The sequence below is a fragment of the Gadus morhua genome, chromosome 17 (genome assembly GCF_902167405.1).
Source record: "Gadus morhua chromosome 17, gadMor3.0, whole genome shotgun sequence".
In the NCBI taxonomy this organism is placed as follows: domain Eukaryota; kingdom Metazoa; phylum Chordata; class Actinopteri; order Gadiformes; family Gadidae; genus Gadus; species Gadus morhua.
Window position 1 is genome coordinate 8068662 of NC_044064.1, and position 17166 is coordinate 8085827.

Genomic DNA, 17166 nt, shown 5'->3' on the forward strand with positions numbered 1-17166 from the left:
GCAAATAATTGATTATCATATCCAACTGTGTGTGTGTGTGTGTGCGTGTGTGTGTGTGTGTGTGTGTGTGTGTGTGTGTGTGTGTGTGTGTGTGTGTGTCTGTGCGTGCATGTGTACATTTGGTGTGAATAATTTAGTGTGTGTGAGTGTATGCGTGTGTTTGCAAGCGTGTGTGTGTGTGTGTGTGTGTGTGTGTGTGTGTGTGTGTGTGTGTGTGTGTGTGTGTGTGTAAGTGTGTGTTTGTGGGGACTATGGGAAGGGCTCGTCTGGGGTGAAGTTGAAGCTGGCATCCAGGAACATTGCCAGGGTGCCCAGACCTGTGATGACCACAAACAGCCAGAAGAAGAGCCGGTCCACCACCAGGGCTATATACTGCCAGTCCCCTGTGATCTACAAACACATGCACACATTTCATTATTTTCTTTCAATGGCTGTCTTCTATCTCTCATGCATTTCAATGTGAAAGCATATACATTTATTTAGTGAACGCCACATATAGTGATCATTTATTGCAATACAGCGTGTTTTGGGGTTGCTACCCAAAAAACATCTCTCTCTCTCTCTCTCTCTCTCTCTCTCTCTCCTCCCCCTCCCTTTCTCAACCCCCCTCACCTCCACTCCCCAACCTACCCCTCACTACCCCCCCCCCCCCCCCCCCCCCCCCTCTCCCTGCCCTGTCTCTCTTCCCCCTCACCGAGTCACCCGTGTCCTGTTTCTTCAGCTGTTCACTCATGTAGGTGACGGCCGCAATGGCCGACTTGAGGTTTGGCGGCAGCACCAGGCAGTAGCTTTCGGTGTCAAAGTAGCGCTGGAGCTGCACCGTGCTCTCGTTCCTTCAGGGGGCGAGAGAGAGGTAGGGGAGGGAGATGAGGGAGAGAGGTGGGTAGGGGAGGAAGAGGAGGGCGAGAGGCGGGGAGGGAGAGGCGGGGGACAGAGAGGGGAGGTTGGACCTGTTATCATGGTTCACGATATGTGTGTGTGTGTGTGTGTGTGTGTGTATGTGTGTGTGTGTGTGTGTGTGTGTGTGTGTGTGTGTGTGTGTGTGTGTATGGCAAGCGGTCTTAACATTAAATCAGTAGGGCTGACTTGTTGCAATGTTAATTGAAGATATCTGTAAAACTATTTTAATAATTAAATTTTGACTGGTCAGAATTTAAATATAAATATCTACAATTCGATTCACGATATCTGTCATGTAAGAACAATTGCAGATGTCTACCAGCCCCAGGCTCTACAGCCGGTGTACCAGACCCGGGCTCCAGAGCCGGTCTACCAGACCCGGGCTCCAGAGCCAGTCTACAAGCCCTTGACTCCACCGCTAGCTAACCAGCCCAAGGCTCCAGCGCCAGTGTACCAGCCCCAGTCCAAACAGCCCCAGGTGCAACAGCTGGCGTACCAGCTCCAGGCGCAACAAGCAGTGCTTCAGAACCTTCACTCAGCAACTCAGGCTGTTCCTGTGCTGCAAAAGTACAAATACGCTCCAACTGCTCACTCACAACAAGTGTCCCAGCATGGCCCTACTGCACTCCCTCAGTACCTGCAGCAGCCTTCCCATCAGCACCTGCAATAGCCTCCTCTTGCGGTGCCAACACTAATTACATATAAACACGCTCCAGTGGTGCTTCCACAGCCAGGGTATCAATCCTGTTGTTGGAATCTTGGAATCCCAGGTTATCTGGAAGCGCTTTCCTGTATCATTGAGAGAGTTCGCTTTAGTAGCCAAAGTGGGGTCATTTATATCGAGGCTAGGGGACATCAGGATTGCTGCAGATGCCATGAGCCCATAGGTGTCACTGTGGAATCGGTTGTTCAGTTCATTAAGAACGCACATCACCTGAGCGAATGTCTGTCAGTTCTTGTTTGAGGTTCTCGATCAAATCAATCGTGTCTGTCACTGATGCGGTGATGGACTGGAGGCTATTAGACGTGAAGTTAAAGGCTATATTGCCAATGCGAAAAAATCACTTCACACGGTGTGTCTTTTTATAATTACTATTCGTAGCGTTGATTAGCAGAGAAATAGTCTGCATAAGACGTTTACGTTGCTTAGCAACAGAATACGCGGGGTTGATGAATACCTGACATGCGGAGTGATATCAAAGACGTGATTCAGAGGCAAAAACACTTCCCTTGACGCTTTCGTTCCACTGCATTGAAAAGAGCCGTGCAGTAAATTCAATATACAATATATATTATTATTATTATTATTTTAAATAAAAGTTTTGGGTGGGCCTGTTGAACAGTGAGTGGGCCTGGGTCTGTCAGGCCCACCCATAACGCCGTGCCTGGTCTGGAGCCCGGGTCTGGTAAACCGGCTGTGGAACCCAGGTCTGGTAAACCGGCTGTAGAACCCGGGTCTGGTACTCCGGCTGGTGCACCTGAATCTACATAAAGACCCTAAAGTCAATCTCTGCCTACACTAGTCCTTACAAGAGTCCCGCTGTGGATTGAGCCTTTTCTCAAATAGCATCCGTTTACAGCCTTCAATTCTCAACACACTCTGAACACTCTGTGTTCGTCGGCACTCACAACACACGATATAAGTTCATACAAAAATCGTTTTAAATTGATTGACTTGATGTGGAGGTGGGGCGGCGTCTGGCCTGCAGGGGGAGTATGGAGCACCGAGTCTGCTGGGGTGATGGGGTCTGATTGCGGACAGGTGTCTGCAATCTGACCCAATCAGGAAGTGTGTATTAATGTGCCTGCTTGTCTTTCAGTGCGGGTTGGAGAGAGAGAAGGAAGACGCTCTCTGCGAGCCAGAGAGAGCGTCATAAGTGCACGAGACGGACGGACGGACGGACGGACGGAACATTTTGTTCGTGTGACATTGTGTTTGTTGGCTCAGAAGGGGAAATAAACAGGAGTTCGCTCCATTTTCACTGGAGAACTGTGTCCTGACTCGTCTGAACCCGTTGCACTTGAATAATAACAATACAAGTAAAACTAGTCCTAGAGCTAGGGCTAGAAACGTAGGTTACCAACTGATACTGGGCGGGTGGAATCCATTCATTAACAGAAAAGTATCCCGTTTATCAGGAGGGGGCAGACATTCCAGCCAGAGTTGATCTAGAGAAAAACCCAGAGAACGCAAAACTACGAAGAGGATTAGTGATTATTTTTTGGAGTTGTGACTTTAATCTCAGAATCTTGATTTCAAGTCAGAATAAAAAAACGGTTCTGACTTTAGTCTGAAATTTCAGACTTTAAACTCAGAATAAAGAGTTCGGATTTCAAACTCCGAATTCAGAGATTAAAGTCAGAATTCTGACATTAAATTCAGAACTATCATGTGGCCTTAATCCTCTTCTTTATAAAACCACTAACGCTAACCACTGTTTTGTTATCTTTGAGCCCGTTTTCAAAACTTGCTGCTGCACTCCAATTCGCCCCAGGAAACAACTTCTAACTCGACTTGTCAAGTGTCTCCTCAACCGACACCGTTAACCAATAGTCACCTTTAAAGGTGGATTGACATAGAAATGATGTTACTACTGGATATGATACTATACTATTCAAACTAAATGATCACCTAAATGATTACTATAGGAATGCATGAAAATAATATTTAAACAATAATTGTAAATACTGTGACTGTGTGCTACCATTGAGAGTAGTTCATTTTATGACTATCATTGTATGAAGATTTATGATAGTATGATGTGTTTTTGAGTTTGTTTGCATTTATGTGTTAGTGTGTGTTTGTGTATATATATTTATATATACATACATATACATAAATGGTTTTGTGTGTGCACTCCTATCAGTCAAGATAAGGTTTTACCCCTTGCAGGATGCAGACATATAAACAGAGAGGGAGAGAGAGAGAGAGAGAGAGAGAGAGAGAGAGAGAGGGAGAGAGAGAGGGAGAGGGAGAGGGAGAGGGAGAGGGAGAGGGAGAGGGAGAGGGAGAGGGAGAGGGAGAGAGAGAGAGAGACCACAACCATACATAGTCTCCAGTGAGCGACAGCCTGCTTGGCACCTGGGACCCAACTGTCTCATTGGCACCTTTAATGACGTGTGGATGCCTGCATATGTGCAAAACCCCCACCCTGACAGCAGAGGGGCCAGGCAGCAGAGACGTGGTCGAGAAGGACGTGGTGGCGGGAGGGAAATATGATATGAAATATGGTAGAGTGGATCACGAATGCACACGCCCCACACTGAAAGGTTACAGAAACTGTGGACTTAGAGGGGAGAACAGGGACTCACACACAGCACCCTCTCTGCTGGGGAATGCCTATTGCATTCCTACGCCTCGACTCATTATCACAGGCATAAAGGGCCATATTGCCATGACACACACACACACACACACACACTCACACACACGCATACTAACAAATACATACATGTTTACACACACACAATCACACACACCCACACACATGCAGACACACACACACAAACACACTAAACACTTGGCTACTAACAATCACATGCACATTTACACAAGCACACACACACACGCGCACACGCACACGCACGCACAAAAACAAACACAAACACACACACACACACATAAACACACTAAACACTTGTCTCACGTGCACACACACGTCTTATTGTGTCTAGTTTGTTGCAGACACTTACACATCATAAAAATATTATTATAGGGTAGAGTATGTATAGAAATATCTATAAAGTCCTATAAAATTGTGTCTCCCACACAGACACACTGCCCCGTACTGAAATAGTTCCTCCCCTGGTGAATGTCCTTTACAGCGGTCAGTGTCTCCAACTGTCAGAATACCTCCAGAGAGACGGATAGAGAGACTAAACTCACAGAGAGAGAGAAAGATAGAGGGAGAGAGAGGGAGAGAGAGAGAGGGAGAGGGAGAGGGGGAGAGGGAGAGAGGGAGAGAGAGAGAGATGATAAAGTGAGCAGTCCCTCTCTGTGGATGTAAGGAACATCCACAGAAATAAAAAACATAATGAAATCCCTCATCTGTCAATTTCCTGTCTGACCGCGATCACTAGCTCTCTGACCCCCCCGCCTCCCATCCCCCTACAGCTGCTCTCTCACCCCCCCCCCCTCCGCTAATGCCTAACCTAAACACAAGGCTTAGAGGACTGGCGACTGGGGCCAGGACCAGCAGAGCTTAGGGATGGAGATGCTACAATGAGATGCCCTTTTGGAAGGAGATGACAGACACACACACACACACACACACACACACACACACACACACACACACACACACACACACACACACACACACACACACACACACACACACACACACACACACACACACACACACACACACACACACAACATCAAGGGACAGGGATGGAAGGTGGTGGTGGTGGTGGGGTATGTATCAGCTGTGGCCGGTTGCCCCAGTGCACTAAGTGAGTCTGTCATTCAGTCTGTGAGGAACTGAACGACAGCGCTGGTGGAGGGGAGACAGAGTGGACCGGGACCCTGTGATTAAAGACCACCGGGGTTTATTAAGGCATAGACATCGCCAGAGTCTTTGATTTAGGTTGATTGGTCACCGCGATTATGTTGGCGGACTTAACGATCTCTAGCAAGTGGCACAGGACTGTGTCTATTTTATGTACTTTTATAATAAGTTGTATTTCAAAAATTTGATATGCAACAAAATTGTTATCCCTGGCCAAATCGATAAGACAATAGTGAAAGGGATGACCCGGACATTGTGAGGGAACAGGGTTGTCTATTAACAAGCCACAGTGAGGTGATTGGAGCTCAAATTAGCTTATGGGATACTTCCCGGCAAATGTATTAATGGTGCCATGCAGGCAAACATCATCAGCTGCAGGCTAGCGGTTACTGAGTCATTCTCTTATTCAAGGAAACATTAGTAAAGAAATCTTTCTTGGCGCGACAAGGATGGAGAAACGTATCGTTCAAAACAGCGTCACACAACACAAAGAAACAACCGCTTTGAGAGTGAGTCTACCGATGTTAACTCTGGAAAGTTCCAGTTCAGAGTTTGGTCTTGCTGTGCATAGCTGTCCAGCTATGCAGCGCACAACTACATCGCTTGCCAAGCCTCCCAAACGCGGAGCTCTGCTGTAATAGCTTGTCTGGCAGCGAGACATGGTGTTAGCAATCTGGCTTGTGACTTCAGAGGAAGATTGAGGCCTCTGATTAATTCACGCTAATAGCATATGCTAATCTCCCCGTCGAAACAGGCAATTCAGCATCTTCATCGACCACATTTTTTATTGCAGAATACCCCTTGACCAATTTTGGCTTAAACACTTCTCGGATAAACACTTGAGAGGTTGGAAGATGAACTAAGGCTGTGGGAGTTGAGATTTTCCCTACGATGGATGCCGAGATTGTTGCATCTGCTATATTCTTTTGATGTTTTAATCCTCAGCGACAGTGAATTCAGATACATGCCAATGAAGATCAGGTAGGGGGCCAGACTAAGGGTCTATACCTACAGGTAGTCTGTGGACTTTGGGGATTTAACCCAGGACCTTTCGGTACCAGCCACCGCACTGCCTGGCACCACTTTAATTCCACCATCATTAAAAAATTATAGAAAACTAAAATGTGCTGAAATGTAGCCTTGGGTCCGAGACAACCATTACACACAAAAGGGTGCAAAAGGATGGCATGTCAGCTGCGCAAGCCCAGCCTCACCTGTCTGTCCATGGCATGACACGATCGGGGTCGATGTTACGGATAAAGTACTCCCCCCCAGGTCGTCTCCCGGGCGGCGGTTGCAGCGGTCGGCCCAAGTCGGTAGACTCCTGCTCCTTCTCCCACTCCTCCTCTGGTTCCTCTGTTGGCGGCCTGGTCATGCCGATGTACTTTGGGAGGAAGTCGATGAAAACCTGGTGGTGTATTTTGGGGTCAAGCAGAGTGCAATAGCCATATTTAGTCAATGTCTAGTGTCTTTTGAGTAATTGATTTGTATTATATATGATTATTATTAAGATTGCATATTAGCATTGACCCATAAAGCATAAGAAGTGACACTTATGTGCGGGAAAACCGAGCTGGAGACCTACGTATCAACCCCTTTTTTTTTACCCTTATATGGATTTCGTGCTTTGTGTTGTTTGTATTGTTCCCTAGTAAAAGACTCAACTAACTCTAGAAACATGTCATTTTTGGAGTCAAGCTCATTGCTTCTTTAGGTTTACCCAGTGTTGTGAATATCGGTAAGAAAATTGGCAAGACAAAGCTACACAGAGTCAACCAGAAAATGGCTACAATCTGACCGTTTAATCTGAGTCAAACTGGTGTAGGGCAGAGAAGGCTGCCAAGTGGTGTAATGCTGGTGTAGAGGAATGAGGGAGATAGGTTAATGGGCCAAAATAAGAGCAGTATAATTAGTCATTCGGACATCATTGTGTTGCAAGACCAAAATGTCTTGTTTGACCGAAAAGTAGCTTAAAAGCCACCTCCAGTCAATAGTGTTGTTTTTGTGTCCAATACCCTAATTGATTCTACATCTACAGTCATCATAAATCACCAAACGAAAAGATGAAGCTTAGGTGAATTAGGAGATGCCTTTACCCACAGCAACTCACAGTGAATCCAGATCAATGATTCACTTATCTTCCCTAGTTTAGGCTACATCCTATGCCCTGGTAAATAAAGAAAGCAGACGGAAATGATACGTGAATGAGCAACATCTGTATCTGTCTGGCTATGATGCCTCTGGGATAAGAGGGACAATCGGGCAGGAAATGAGACGTTTTCTTTGGACGTAAGTGTCTTCAAAGATGGCGTTTGTGGCGTCGGTCTCACCTTGCGCACCCACTTGGGCATCTGGTGGGTGTTGGTGGAGCGGTGGTGGAGGTTGAGCACCACCACGCTGAGGATGACGGAGAAGGTGACCAGGACCATGGTGAACATGACGTAGTTGACGATGATGGGCGTGGCCAGCGACGTCTCAGGGACCTTATTGGACAGCAGCAGCATGAAGACGGTGAGGGCGATGAGTACGGAGATGGAGAGGGTCATCTTTTCTCCTGTAGACACAAGCACATCAGTCAATACATACAGTGTGTACAAAGTCAAAAGCAAAAAGAGATCAACAAAAACCTTTACACGCATCGTAAGGAGAAGCTGAATAGATTTGTTTTGTTCTGCTTCTACATCGACTAAAGACATTCAATCTATGGAATGGGGGAATCACAGAAGGACAACCTTCTGTTCATCTGCGTCCTCTATTTGTAACGTAGTATGTTTTGCAGAACAGAAAAATCGCTCACACACATTTCTAAGAAATCATGCATTGTGAGGACATCTTCTGACCTGCTCCGGGCGGCAGGTAGAACACGAAGATGGCCAGCACACTGGTGATGATGCAGGGCACGATGATGTTGACGATGTAGAAGAGGGGCTTCCTCTCTATGATCAGGTAGAAGGTGATGTCTTCATACAGGTCCCGCTTCACGTTCTTCCTGCTGGGCTTGTGGCAAATGTTCCACTCCCCGTTCTCTGAGGGGGAGAGACACACAAACACGGATAGAAATAGGGATAGAAGAGAGCAGAAGAGAGAGACACAAAGAGAGGGAGCATGTTACTCAAATTGTTAACAATGGAGGGTGTTTACCCCAAGCCAAAAATGGTACTCGGCTCGTTCCCCATTCATCGTACCTAACATTTACATTCTTTACATTTAGGGGATTTTGCTGACGCTTTTATCCAAAGCGACCTACAACCATTCATTCACACACCAACGGCGGAGTCTGGAGAAGTTAGGTTGAGGTGTCTAGCTCTGGGACACTTCAACACTCTAGGCTAGGTGGAGCCGGGGATCAAATTAGCAACATTTGATCACCAGTCAACAGCTCTACCACCTGAGCTACTGCTGCCCCCACGTACGTGTTGGAATCCATGACCAAATCACCCCTAACCTGCTCCTTTATGGGATGCATCTAAGGTCCCTGTTAGCTGCATTGGATAAGCGCATTAGCTAAATCAACCACAACAACAATGACGACACACGGACCAGTGAAGGCGTTCTGATCGATGACAATCTCCTGGATCTCGTTGCCGTCCTCATCCAGGAAGTACTGGAGGTCGACCTCGGAGGCATCGTAGGTGTAAGACCTGAACACCATGGTGCAGTTCTGCCAGTCGAAGGGGAAGTACGCTGCCTGGAGGGGGGGACACGGTACAGGGGGTCCGAATGAGGCATGTTACACGTGAAATAAGCTATTAAAATAAACAATTCGGTTAACTCAAATGTGGCGTTCGGATAAGGATTGGTTTGAGTTTGGTTAGTTAGGATAGGGTTGGGGTAAGGATAGGGCCATGATTACCGTTGTGGTTAGAGAAAGGTCAGCGACCTATGATTTTCCGACAGTACCTCGATAGAGCAGGAGCTGCGGTAGATGGCTGGGGGTAACCAGGTCACCACCCCGCTGCTGTAAACCAAGACGTTGACATACAGGGCCACGTCAAACTGGCCGTCATTGCTGCCAGGGGAGAGGTGAGGGGTGAGGGGTGGTGGAATATAAGGAGAGAGCAGTTTTAGACATTTTCAGAACGATTTCCTGAAAAAAAATTGGGCCGTTTTAGCGACATGCAACAGCTTTCGTGCCAGAAGTGAAAGAAAAAGTTGGTCCTGCTTGGCCCGATTTCACTGTGATGCATTAGTTTTATTATCCTCAGACCCGTTCAAAGGGAACACCAGTGGATTCAGATCCAGTCTATTGTAAACTAGCAGGTAGCGGGTTGTGACATGGCTAGACAGATGGTTTGCTGGACACTGTGTTGACAGACAGGGCGCTCACTTGTTGATGAGGTAGATATCGGGGCGCCAGACCTTGTTTGGGGGAACCCGGACCACTTCGATGTCGTCATACTCCGCCGGGTTCCATGACAACCGGTAGTCCGTCCACAACTAGTGGTGGAGGAGGAAGAGAGAGAAAGAGAGACAGAGGTAAAAAGGACAGAATACTGGTACAATAGGACAAACTGAGAGACACCCAAAAATCTAAAGTAAGAAAAATGAGAATGAGAGGGATACAATGAGACTCAAAGACATAAAGAAAAGGTAAAAGTAAGAGAGACAGAAAGGCAGTTTGAAATCAAAGGACACACAACTAAAATAAAGAAACAGCATGAAAGAATAACATGAAGACAGAAAGAAAGGATGGAAGAGAGAGGGCTGGAGAGAGGAGGTGAAACCGATCCCCACAATGCTGTGATGTCGCCGTCAGCGACAGCATTGTTTCTCCTCTGATGACTCATTGAAATACTCTCCGCTTCCGCTCTGGTCCTCACCCACCATGCCTTCTGTTTTGCACACCCCACCCCCAAACACACACACACACACTCATAGCCTAAAGAAGTCCAATTAGCAAGTGTGAAGGAGTGAGAGAGGGAGAGGGAGGGGGGGAGAGAGAGGGAGAGGGAGAGGGGGAGAGAGAGGGAGGGAGGGGGAGAGAGAGGGAGGGAGGGAGAGAGAGAGAGACGAGGGAGAGAGAGAGAGAGACGAGGGAGAGAGAGAGAGACGAGGGAGAAAGAGAGAGACGAGGGAGAAAGAGAGAGACGAGGGAGAAAGAGAGAGACGAGGGAGAGAGAGAGACGAGGGAGAGAGAGAGAGAGAGAGACGAGGGAGAGAGAGAGAGAGAGACGAGGGAGAGAGAGAGAGAGAGACGAGAGAGACGAGGGAGAGAGAGAGGGAGAGAGACGAGGGAGAGGGAGAGAGAGAGAGAGAGAGAGACGAGGGAGAGAGAGAGAGAGAGAGAGACGAGGGAGAGGGAGAGAGAGACGAGGGAGAGGGAGAGGGGGAGAGAGAGAGAGAGAGAGAGAGAGAGAGACGAGGGAGAGGGAGAGGGAGAGGGAGAGAGAGAGAGAGAGAGAGACGAGGGAGGGAGAGAGAGAGAGAGAGAGACGAGGGAGGGAGAGAGAGAGAGAGAGAGACGAGGGAGAGAGAGAGGGAGAGAGAGAGAGAGACGAGGGAGAGAGAGAGGGAGAGAGAGAGAGAGACGAGGGAGAGAGAGAGAGAGAGAGAGAGAGAGAGAGGGAGAGAGAGAGACGAGAGGGAGAGAGAGAGAGAGAGGGAGAGAGAGAGGAGAGGGAGAGAGACGAGGGAGAGGGAGAGAGAGAGGAGAGGGAGAGAGACGAGGGAGAGGGAGAGAGACGAGGGAGAGGGAGAGAGACGAGGGAGAGGGAGAGAGACGAGGGAGAGGGAGAGAGAGAGAGAGAGGGAGAGAGAGAGAGAGAGGGAGAGAGACGAGGGAGAGGGAGAGAGACGAGGGAGAGGGAGAGAGAGAGACGAGGGAGAGAGAGAGAGACGAGGGAGACGAGGGAGACGAGGGAGACGAGGGAGACGAGGGAGACTGTGTGTGTGATGAAGATCAATGTTTTCATTGGACTACCAGATTCATGAAGACGTTGGTTGTCATCTCGCTATTTTTCTCATTCTGGATGGGAACACACAAAGACACACAGACACACACACACACACACACACACACACACACACACACACACACACACACACACACACACACACACACACACACACAAGACACACACACACACACACACACACACAGATTAGTTTACTGCTACTGTATGATCGGACTGCTGAATCAGTCCCAATCAATTGAGCCCCCCATGGCCCCCGCTACCAGAGTGTGTGCATTTGTGTATGTGACAAGTTTCACTTGTGGGTGTGCCATGTGTATGTAAGTGGGAGAGATAAAGGTGTTTGTGAGTGAATGTGTGTGTGTGTCTCTGTGTGTGTGTGTGTACGTGTGTGTGTGTATGTGTAGAAACAATCCTGATTAAACATATAGGGCAACATTTGTGTGTATTTGTGTCTGGTGTGTGAGTGTGTATTCCCATGAATGTGCACCAGGTCGTCCAGTTGTGTGTGTGTGTGTGTGTGTGTGTGTGTGTGTGTGTGTGTGTGTGTGTGTGTGTGTGTGTGTGTGTGTGTGTGTGTGTGTGTGTGTGTGTGTGTGTGTGTGTGTGGTACCCTACCAGGCTGACCAGCTGAGACAGGGTCATCCCCACCCGCACCATCACTTTCTCCTCCCAGCTGATGACCGGGCGCACCTTCAGGTTGTAGTCTGTGAAGAGCTTCTGGAGGAGGCGCCGCTCCGTCTCAGATGCTCCTGCAGGGGGAGGAGGGGGAGGGGAGGGGAGGGGGGGAGGAGGAGGAGGAGGAGGGGAGGGGGGGAAGGAGGAGGAGGAGGAGGAGGAGGGGGGGAAGGGGGAGGGGGAGGGGGACGGGGAGGAGGAGGTGCATGGGGGGGAGGTATAGGGGGAGGAGATGGCGGAGGAGATGGCGGAGGATGTGGAGGTGGAAGAGCGGGAGAAAGAGGAGGTGGTTGAGGGGGTGGAGGAGGAGGAAGTGAAGGAGGATGAGGAGAGGGAGGTGGAGGACAAGGTGGATATGGAGGAGGAGGGAGCAGGAGGAAGAGGGTTTTTGATGAAGATCATAAAGCGGATAGAGAATGTTGAAGGAAGAGGAGCAGGGAGGAAGGGGAAGAAGTAGAGGGAGGAGAAGGAGGAACGAGACGATGAAGAGGATGGAGGGAGCAGGGAGAGAATTCAAGTGGAGGCATGGTTGGAGAAGGAGTGCACAAAGAGGAAGCGATGAGGAAGATGAAGTGGGGGAGGAGAAGGAGGAAAGGAGGGGAAGGGAAGGAAGGAAGAGGTTGATGAGCAGAAGAGAAGATGATGAAGAGGATGGTTGATGGAGGAGAGGATGGAGGTAAAGTATGAGGGAGTTGATGCAGTGGATAGAATACTTAAATTGAGACATAATATACAACACATACTGTTTTATATATTATTCTGGTTTTGTAAGATTACCACTAAATACAAATGCTGGAAAGAGGGATGAAGATCAATAGAAAACTTTCGTAATGATCAATAAGATAATTATTGATATTGTGCTCTTGAGGATAATTTACCTTTTGGAAAACAATCCTAAACTATTTACTTTTCCAAAGGAGGAATAGTTTTTGTGAATATGTTTGACACATAATGACTCAGTCATGGCTAAATGAGCTGTCCAATCAAAAGCTCCTTCTTCATTCCTTAAGCCTTTCCTCTCACACACAAATCATTGGTGCCTAATAAAAAGGCTCCAATGATTCGTGTGGCTTTACAGCTTTGGTCAAACCCCATTTTGAGGCCAGTCAAACGCCAGGCTCCTGCCACAGCTAAAGGTCTTGAGTTGTGCTCTGTGAGAGTCAGCCCTTGGGTCTAAAATATCAACAGCAGCCGCTGTTGAGAAGAAATGTGCGAATTCTCAAACTGACAGACGGGGAGTTATACTGCCCTGTTGTCAACAAGAGTGGAAGGGAATTTCCATGAGAGCCGGCGTTTTGTGTGTGCGGACATTGTGGTCCTTGTGGTTTTGTTGTGTATCTCCTTGGTTTGTGACGCTAGGGAGAAACACTGTCACTGTAACCTATTTCAGACACAAACAAAAGGTGCGGCGTCGACAAACAATTTGATCATTTATGCAAAACGAATACTTGACACATATTTTGCCTTGCCTTCTGTTCCTCTAGATAGATAAATAACGAGAGAGAGAGAGACAGAGAGAGAGGAAATAGGCCGATAGCGTGTGCTTTTGGCCTGAGCTGTCATCAATATGGACGAGGATCAAAGAGAGGCTTGTATCTGTTTGCTCGCCGACCCAGAATAGCACTGCGTCATCAAACAATGCAGTGCTAATGTGATTATCATGAATGTTACCAAGAAAGTCTGAGGACTTCCGCCTTATCGTTTTTCGAAGCCTAGATGTATTACTGGACATCCTGATTAAAGAGCTGAAGGTTGAACCTCCTCGCGGCCATCTTCTTGTTTTAATAACTGATTTCTTTGATCAAAATGCAAATTATTGATTTATATTCAGACATAAAATGATATAAACTTTAATCATGTGCCATGTCTAGTTGTTGTTGGATATCGGTAACATTTGGATGTTACTCATATCGGCCTAATTAGCTCATTAATTATGTTTTGTATAAATGTATATAACTTTTATGTAACTGTCCTCAAGCTGAGAAGAACTAGAAGAATGATCATTCAATTATTGTATAAACTGTGATAAATCACAGAAGTTCATTAGAAATAATCATAAAAAAAGAAAATCTTGAACGCACATTTTAACGCCGAACCCATTTCCATTCTGTAAGAATTAGAACACAGGAATGTAACGACAGAGACACGGGCAGAGAAGGGACACAGGGCGTGTAGGAACTCCATGAACTGACTGTCCGGAGTGTGGTAGGGTGTGCCGAGGGCGACGTTTGTTTTCACCCACACAGGGTCATGTGGTCAAAGTTAAAGAAGTTTCCAAGTCTGTTTCCAACCTTATTTTTTCTCAGTGTCCAACACCCTCACATTCCTGTTCCTGTCCGACGCATCTCTTCATCGAACGCTTTTAAAATCGAATCGAAGAATAATCAACAACGTTATACGTTTCTTTGCATCGGAATGACACGACAAAGGTCAGAGCGCCGGCCGATATCAAAACCCCTGACAGGAAAACAACCACCTGAACCACAACACGCATGTCTTTCCTCTGAATGAAATTAAAATGGTAACAAAACGGTCCACCGGGGCACTCACCGGTCAGGGCGAGACACAGGCAGCCGCACAGAACCACCAGCCAGTTTATCCTGACCTCCATCTTCGCAGCCATCCGTGTGTCAGCTCGCTCGCCACTCCGACCCCCACACCATGTGACTTTGTTCTGTGCTGTCCCAACGCTGGGAGACAGTCCACCGCCTCAACCCCCCCCCCCCCCCCCCCCCCCCCCCTCCAGCGCCCAGCTCACCTCAGGGAAACACCCCCCCTGGCTGAGTGGAAGGGGAGGGGGGGGTGGGCACATCAAGGACCCGGAGAAGTATTTCCAAAATGTATGCTGGTCTCCTCCGCACACGCACAACCACAACCACACACATTCCCCTCCTCGCTTCCTGTTGGTGCATTTGCACCACGTACGTGCATTTATTTGTGTGTGTGTGTACGTGTCAGCTTTATGTGTGTGTGTGTGAATGAGCTTTGTGTGTGGGGGGGGGTGACCCCCCCCCTCTTTCTCTCGTTCTCCTGAATGAGAAAAAAAGAACAGGGTCCGTTTGGGGAGTGAGGAGAGGGAGGAATGTGTTTGTAGTCAGTGGGGGGGGAGTGAGGGCTGGAGGGGATGGGGGGGCTACACCTGTTAGCGCTCACCAACCTGGGATCGGGAACACTGTGATAGACAGCCCTGGGGGGGGGGGGGGGGGTTGGAGGGTGCGGGGGACTCAGTATGTGTGTGGGAGAAAGAGCCACGGGGGGGGGACTGTGTTTCAGAGCGGCTGGCCGGTGGCTGAGTCTGTTCACCCAGTGACTCTGTGTCCAACAATGAGAGCAATTCCTCCATGTGCGTGTGTGTGGTGAGCCTTGAGTGTGTGTGTGTGTGTGTGTGTGTGAGTGAGCTTTGTGTTTATGTGTGTGTGTGTGAGCTTTGAGTATGTGTGCGTTTGTGAGTGAGCTTCGCGTGTGGTTTTATGTTTTTGTGTGTGTATGTGTGTGTGTGTGTGAGTGAGCTTTGTGTGTGTTTGTGTGTGTGTGGGGGTTAGCTTTATGTGTGTGTGTGTGTGTGTGTGTGTGTATGAGTGAGTGAGTGAGCTTTGTGTGTGTGTGTGGGTTAGCTTTATGTGTGTGTGTGTGTGTGTGTGTGTGTGTGTGTGTGTGTGTGTGTGAGTGTGTGTGTGAGTGAGTGAGTGAGTGAGTGAGCTTAGTGTGTGTGTGTGTGTGTGTTTGAGCTTTTTATGTATCTTTGCAGTGAGCAGTCACTCAGCGGCACCGTTTCCCTCTCGATTAAGTCACAACGCGTTAATGATTTCACTTCTTAACCACTGGTGAACTCAGATTTTTTTATTGTCACTCGGAAGACCGGTTTAACTTTCGTTTCGTTACTTTTAATGATGGTCTTTCCTGTGTACACCTGAGAAGGAGTTTTGAAACCGAAACACCCATGCTTTGACTGTAGCCAGTTGAAACAGTGACAGACAGATGAGTTTGCTTTCCTGAACGCAGTCTAAAACTGTCCCAGCGAGGTCCTCTGAATCGGTCCATTCTTCAGTCTTCCAAAGCCCTCCGCAAAACAACAGCTCAACACTACATAGCTCCGTAAGTCACCGTGCTAAAGGGATATATTCCGCAAACATGTATGGGAATGTTGAAAGCGGTGTGAACTTCCTCACTACTATGCATCCCTCTCCCTCTCTCCCTCCAACTCTTCTCCTCTAGCTCCGTTTGACAGTAGCCTATACGTGTAGCTACAGTCATTGTGGTACACGATGCTAGATTCCATGAAAACGTCCCTGTGAATAAATAAAAGGTTGAAAGAAAAGCTAATTAATAATAGCAGTAGCTCAAGCGGTAGAACGGGTCGACTGGTAACCGTAAGGTGGCTAGTTCGATACCCCGGCTCCTCCTAGCTGAGTGTCGAGGTGTCCCTGAGCAAGACGCCTCACCCTGACTGCTACTGACGAAATTTCTGTCGCCCTGCATGGTTGACTCCGCCGTCGGAATGTGTGAATGAATGATGCTTCGGATAAAAGCGTCTCCCCGAAATGTTAAAGTAAAATAATACAACAACAGACTCATCTAACACCGGTTCCTCTACTCCTTCCATCGTCACTCACAATCTCTTTGATTAAGATTGACAGCAAGGAGGTGTGAACACAAACGCAGCCAAAGACCCCCCCGGACCCCGGCTCGGCTCAACACACGTAGACGAGGACAGGTGTGTGTGTCACATGGCATTCCTGAGCAGCTCATGCAAAAAGGCTGGGGTGCATCAAGTATGTGTGTGTCTCTTGATCATTTGATCATAAATAACTTTGTGTTCATGCTTAACGGACGCATCACTGTGAGGGTGTGTGTGTCAGCATGCACTGCAATGGAGTCTCCGTTAGGTGTCCAAAGTGTTTGTGTGTGTGTGTGTGTGTATCAATCTGTGTGCCGTGTGTGTGTGTGTGAGTGTGAGTGTGTGTCTTCTGGTAGGGACAGTGGAAGACAGGTCCACAACCTATTGATGCAGCTGACCAGTATTCCCCCCCCCCCCCCCCAACACACACACACAAAAATAGCTACACGCGCCAAGCACACGCAAGCCGGAAATACACAGAGGATCACTGCTGTCCCAGATATATCCCAGATCCGCCCCCCACTCGTTCAGACACGGTTAGGGTAAA

The 17166-nt window shown here is 48.1% G+C and overlaps 2 protein-coding genes across 2 annotated transcripts in view; one reads left to right on the plus strand and one right to left on the minus strand.

Annotated features, from left to right (window-relative positions):
- The window catches only part of lrch4 (leucine-rich repeats and calponin homology (CH) domain containing 4), a 310321-nt gene that overhangs the window by 190379 nt on the left and 102776 nt on the right, over positions 1 to 17166 (plus strand). The gene's annotated exons all lie outside the window — the stretch shown is intronic.
- On the minus strand, positions 169 to 14675 carry chrnb1l (cholinergic receptor, nicotinic, beta 1 (muscle) like). The gene is made up of 11 exons (XM_030337848.1): positions 14552 to 14675; positions 11942 to 12075; positions 11332 to 11376; positions 9739 to 9848; positions 9312 to 9420; positions 8952 to 9099; positions 8252 to 8437; positions 7742 to 7965; positions 6626 to 6819; positions 695 to 833; positions 169 to 390 (listed from the first exon to the last, which is right to left on the minus strand). The coding sequence occupies exons 1-11, from the start codon at positions 14622 to 14624 to the stop codon at positions 250 to 252; spliced, it is 1503 nt and encodes a 500-aa protein (XP_030193708.1). The 5' UTR covers positions 14625 to 14675; the 3' UTR covers positions 169 to 249.

Coding starts and splice junctions, on each gene's coding strand:
- chrnb1l (XM_030337848.1), bottom strand. CDS start 14,624: ATGGCTGCGAAGATGGAGGTCAGGATAAACTGGCTGGTGGTTCTGTGC. Junction 12,076..14,551: donor CCTGTGTCTCGCCCTGACCG/GTGAGTGCCCCG, acceptor CTCCCCCTGCAG/GAGCATCTGAGACGGAGCGG. Junction 7,966..8,251: donor CTACCTGCCGCCCGGAGCAG/GTCAGAAGATGT, acceptor TTGTGTCTACAG/GAGAAAAGATGACCCTCTCC.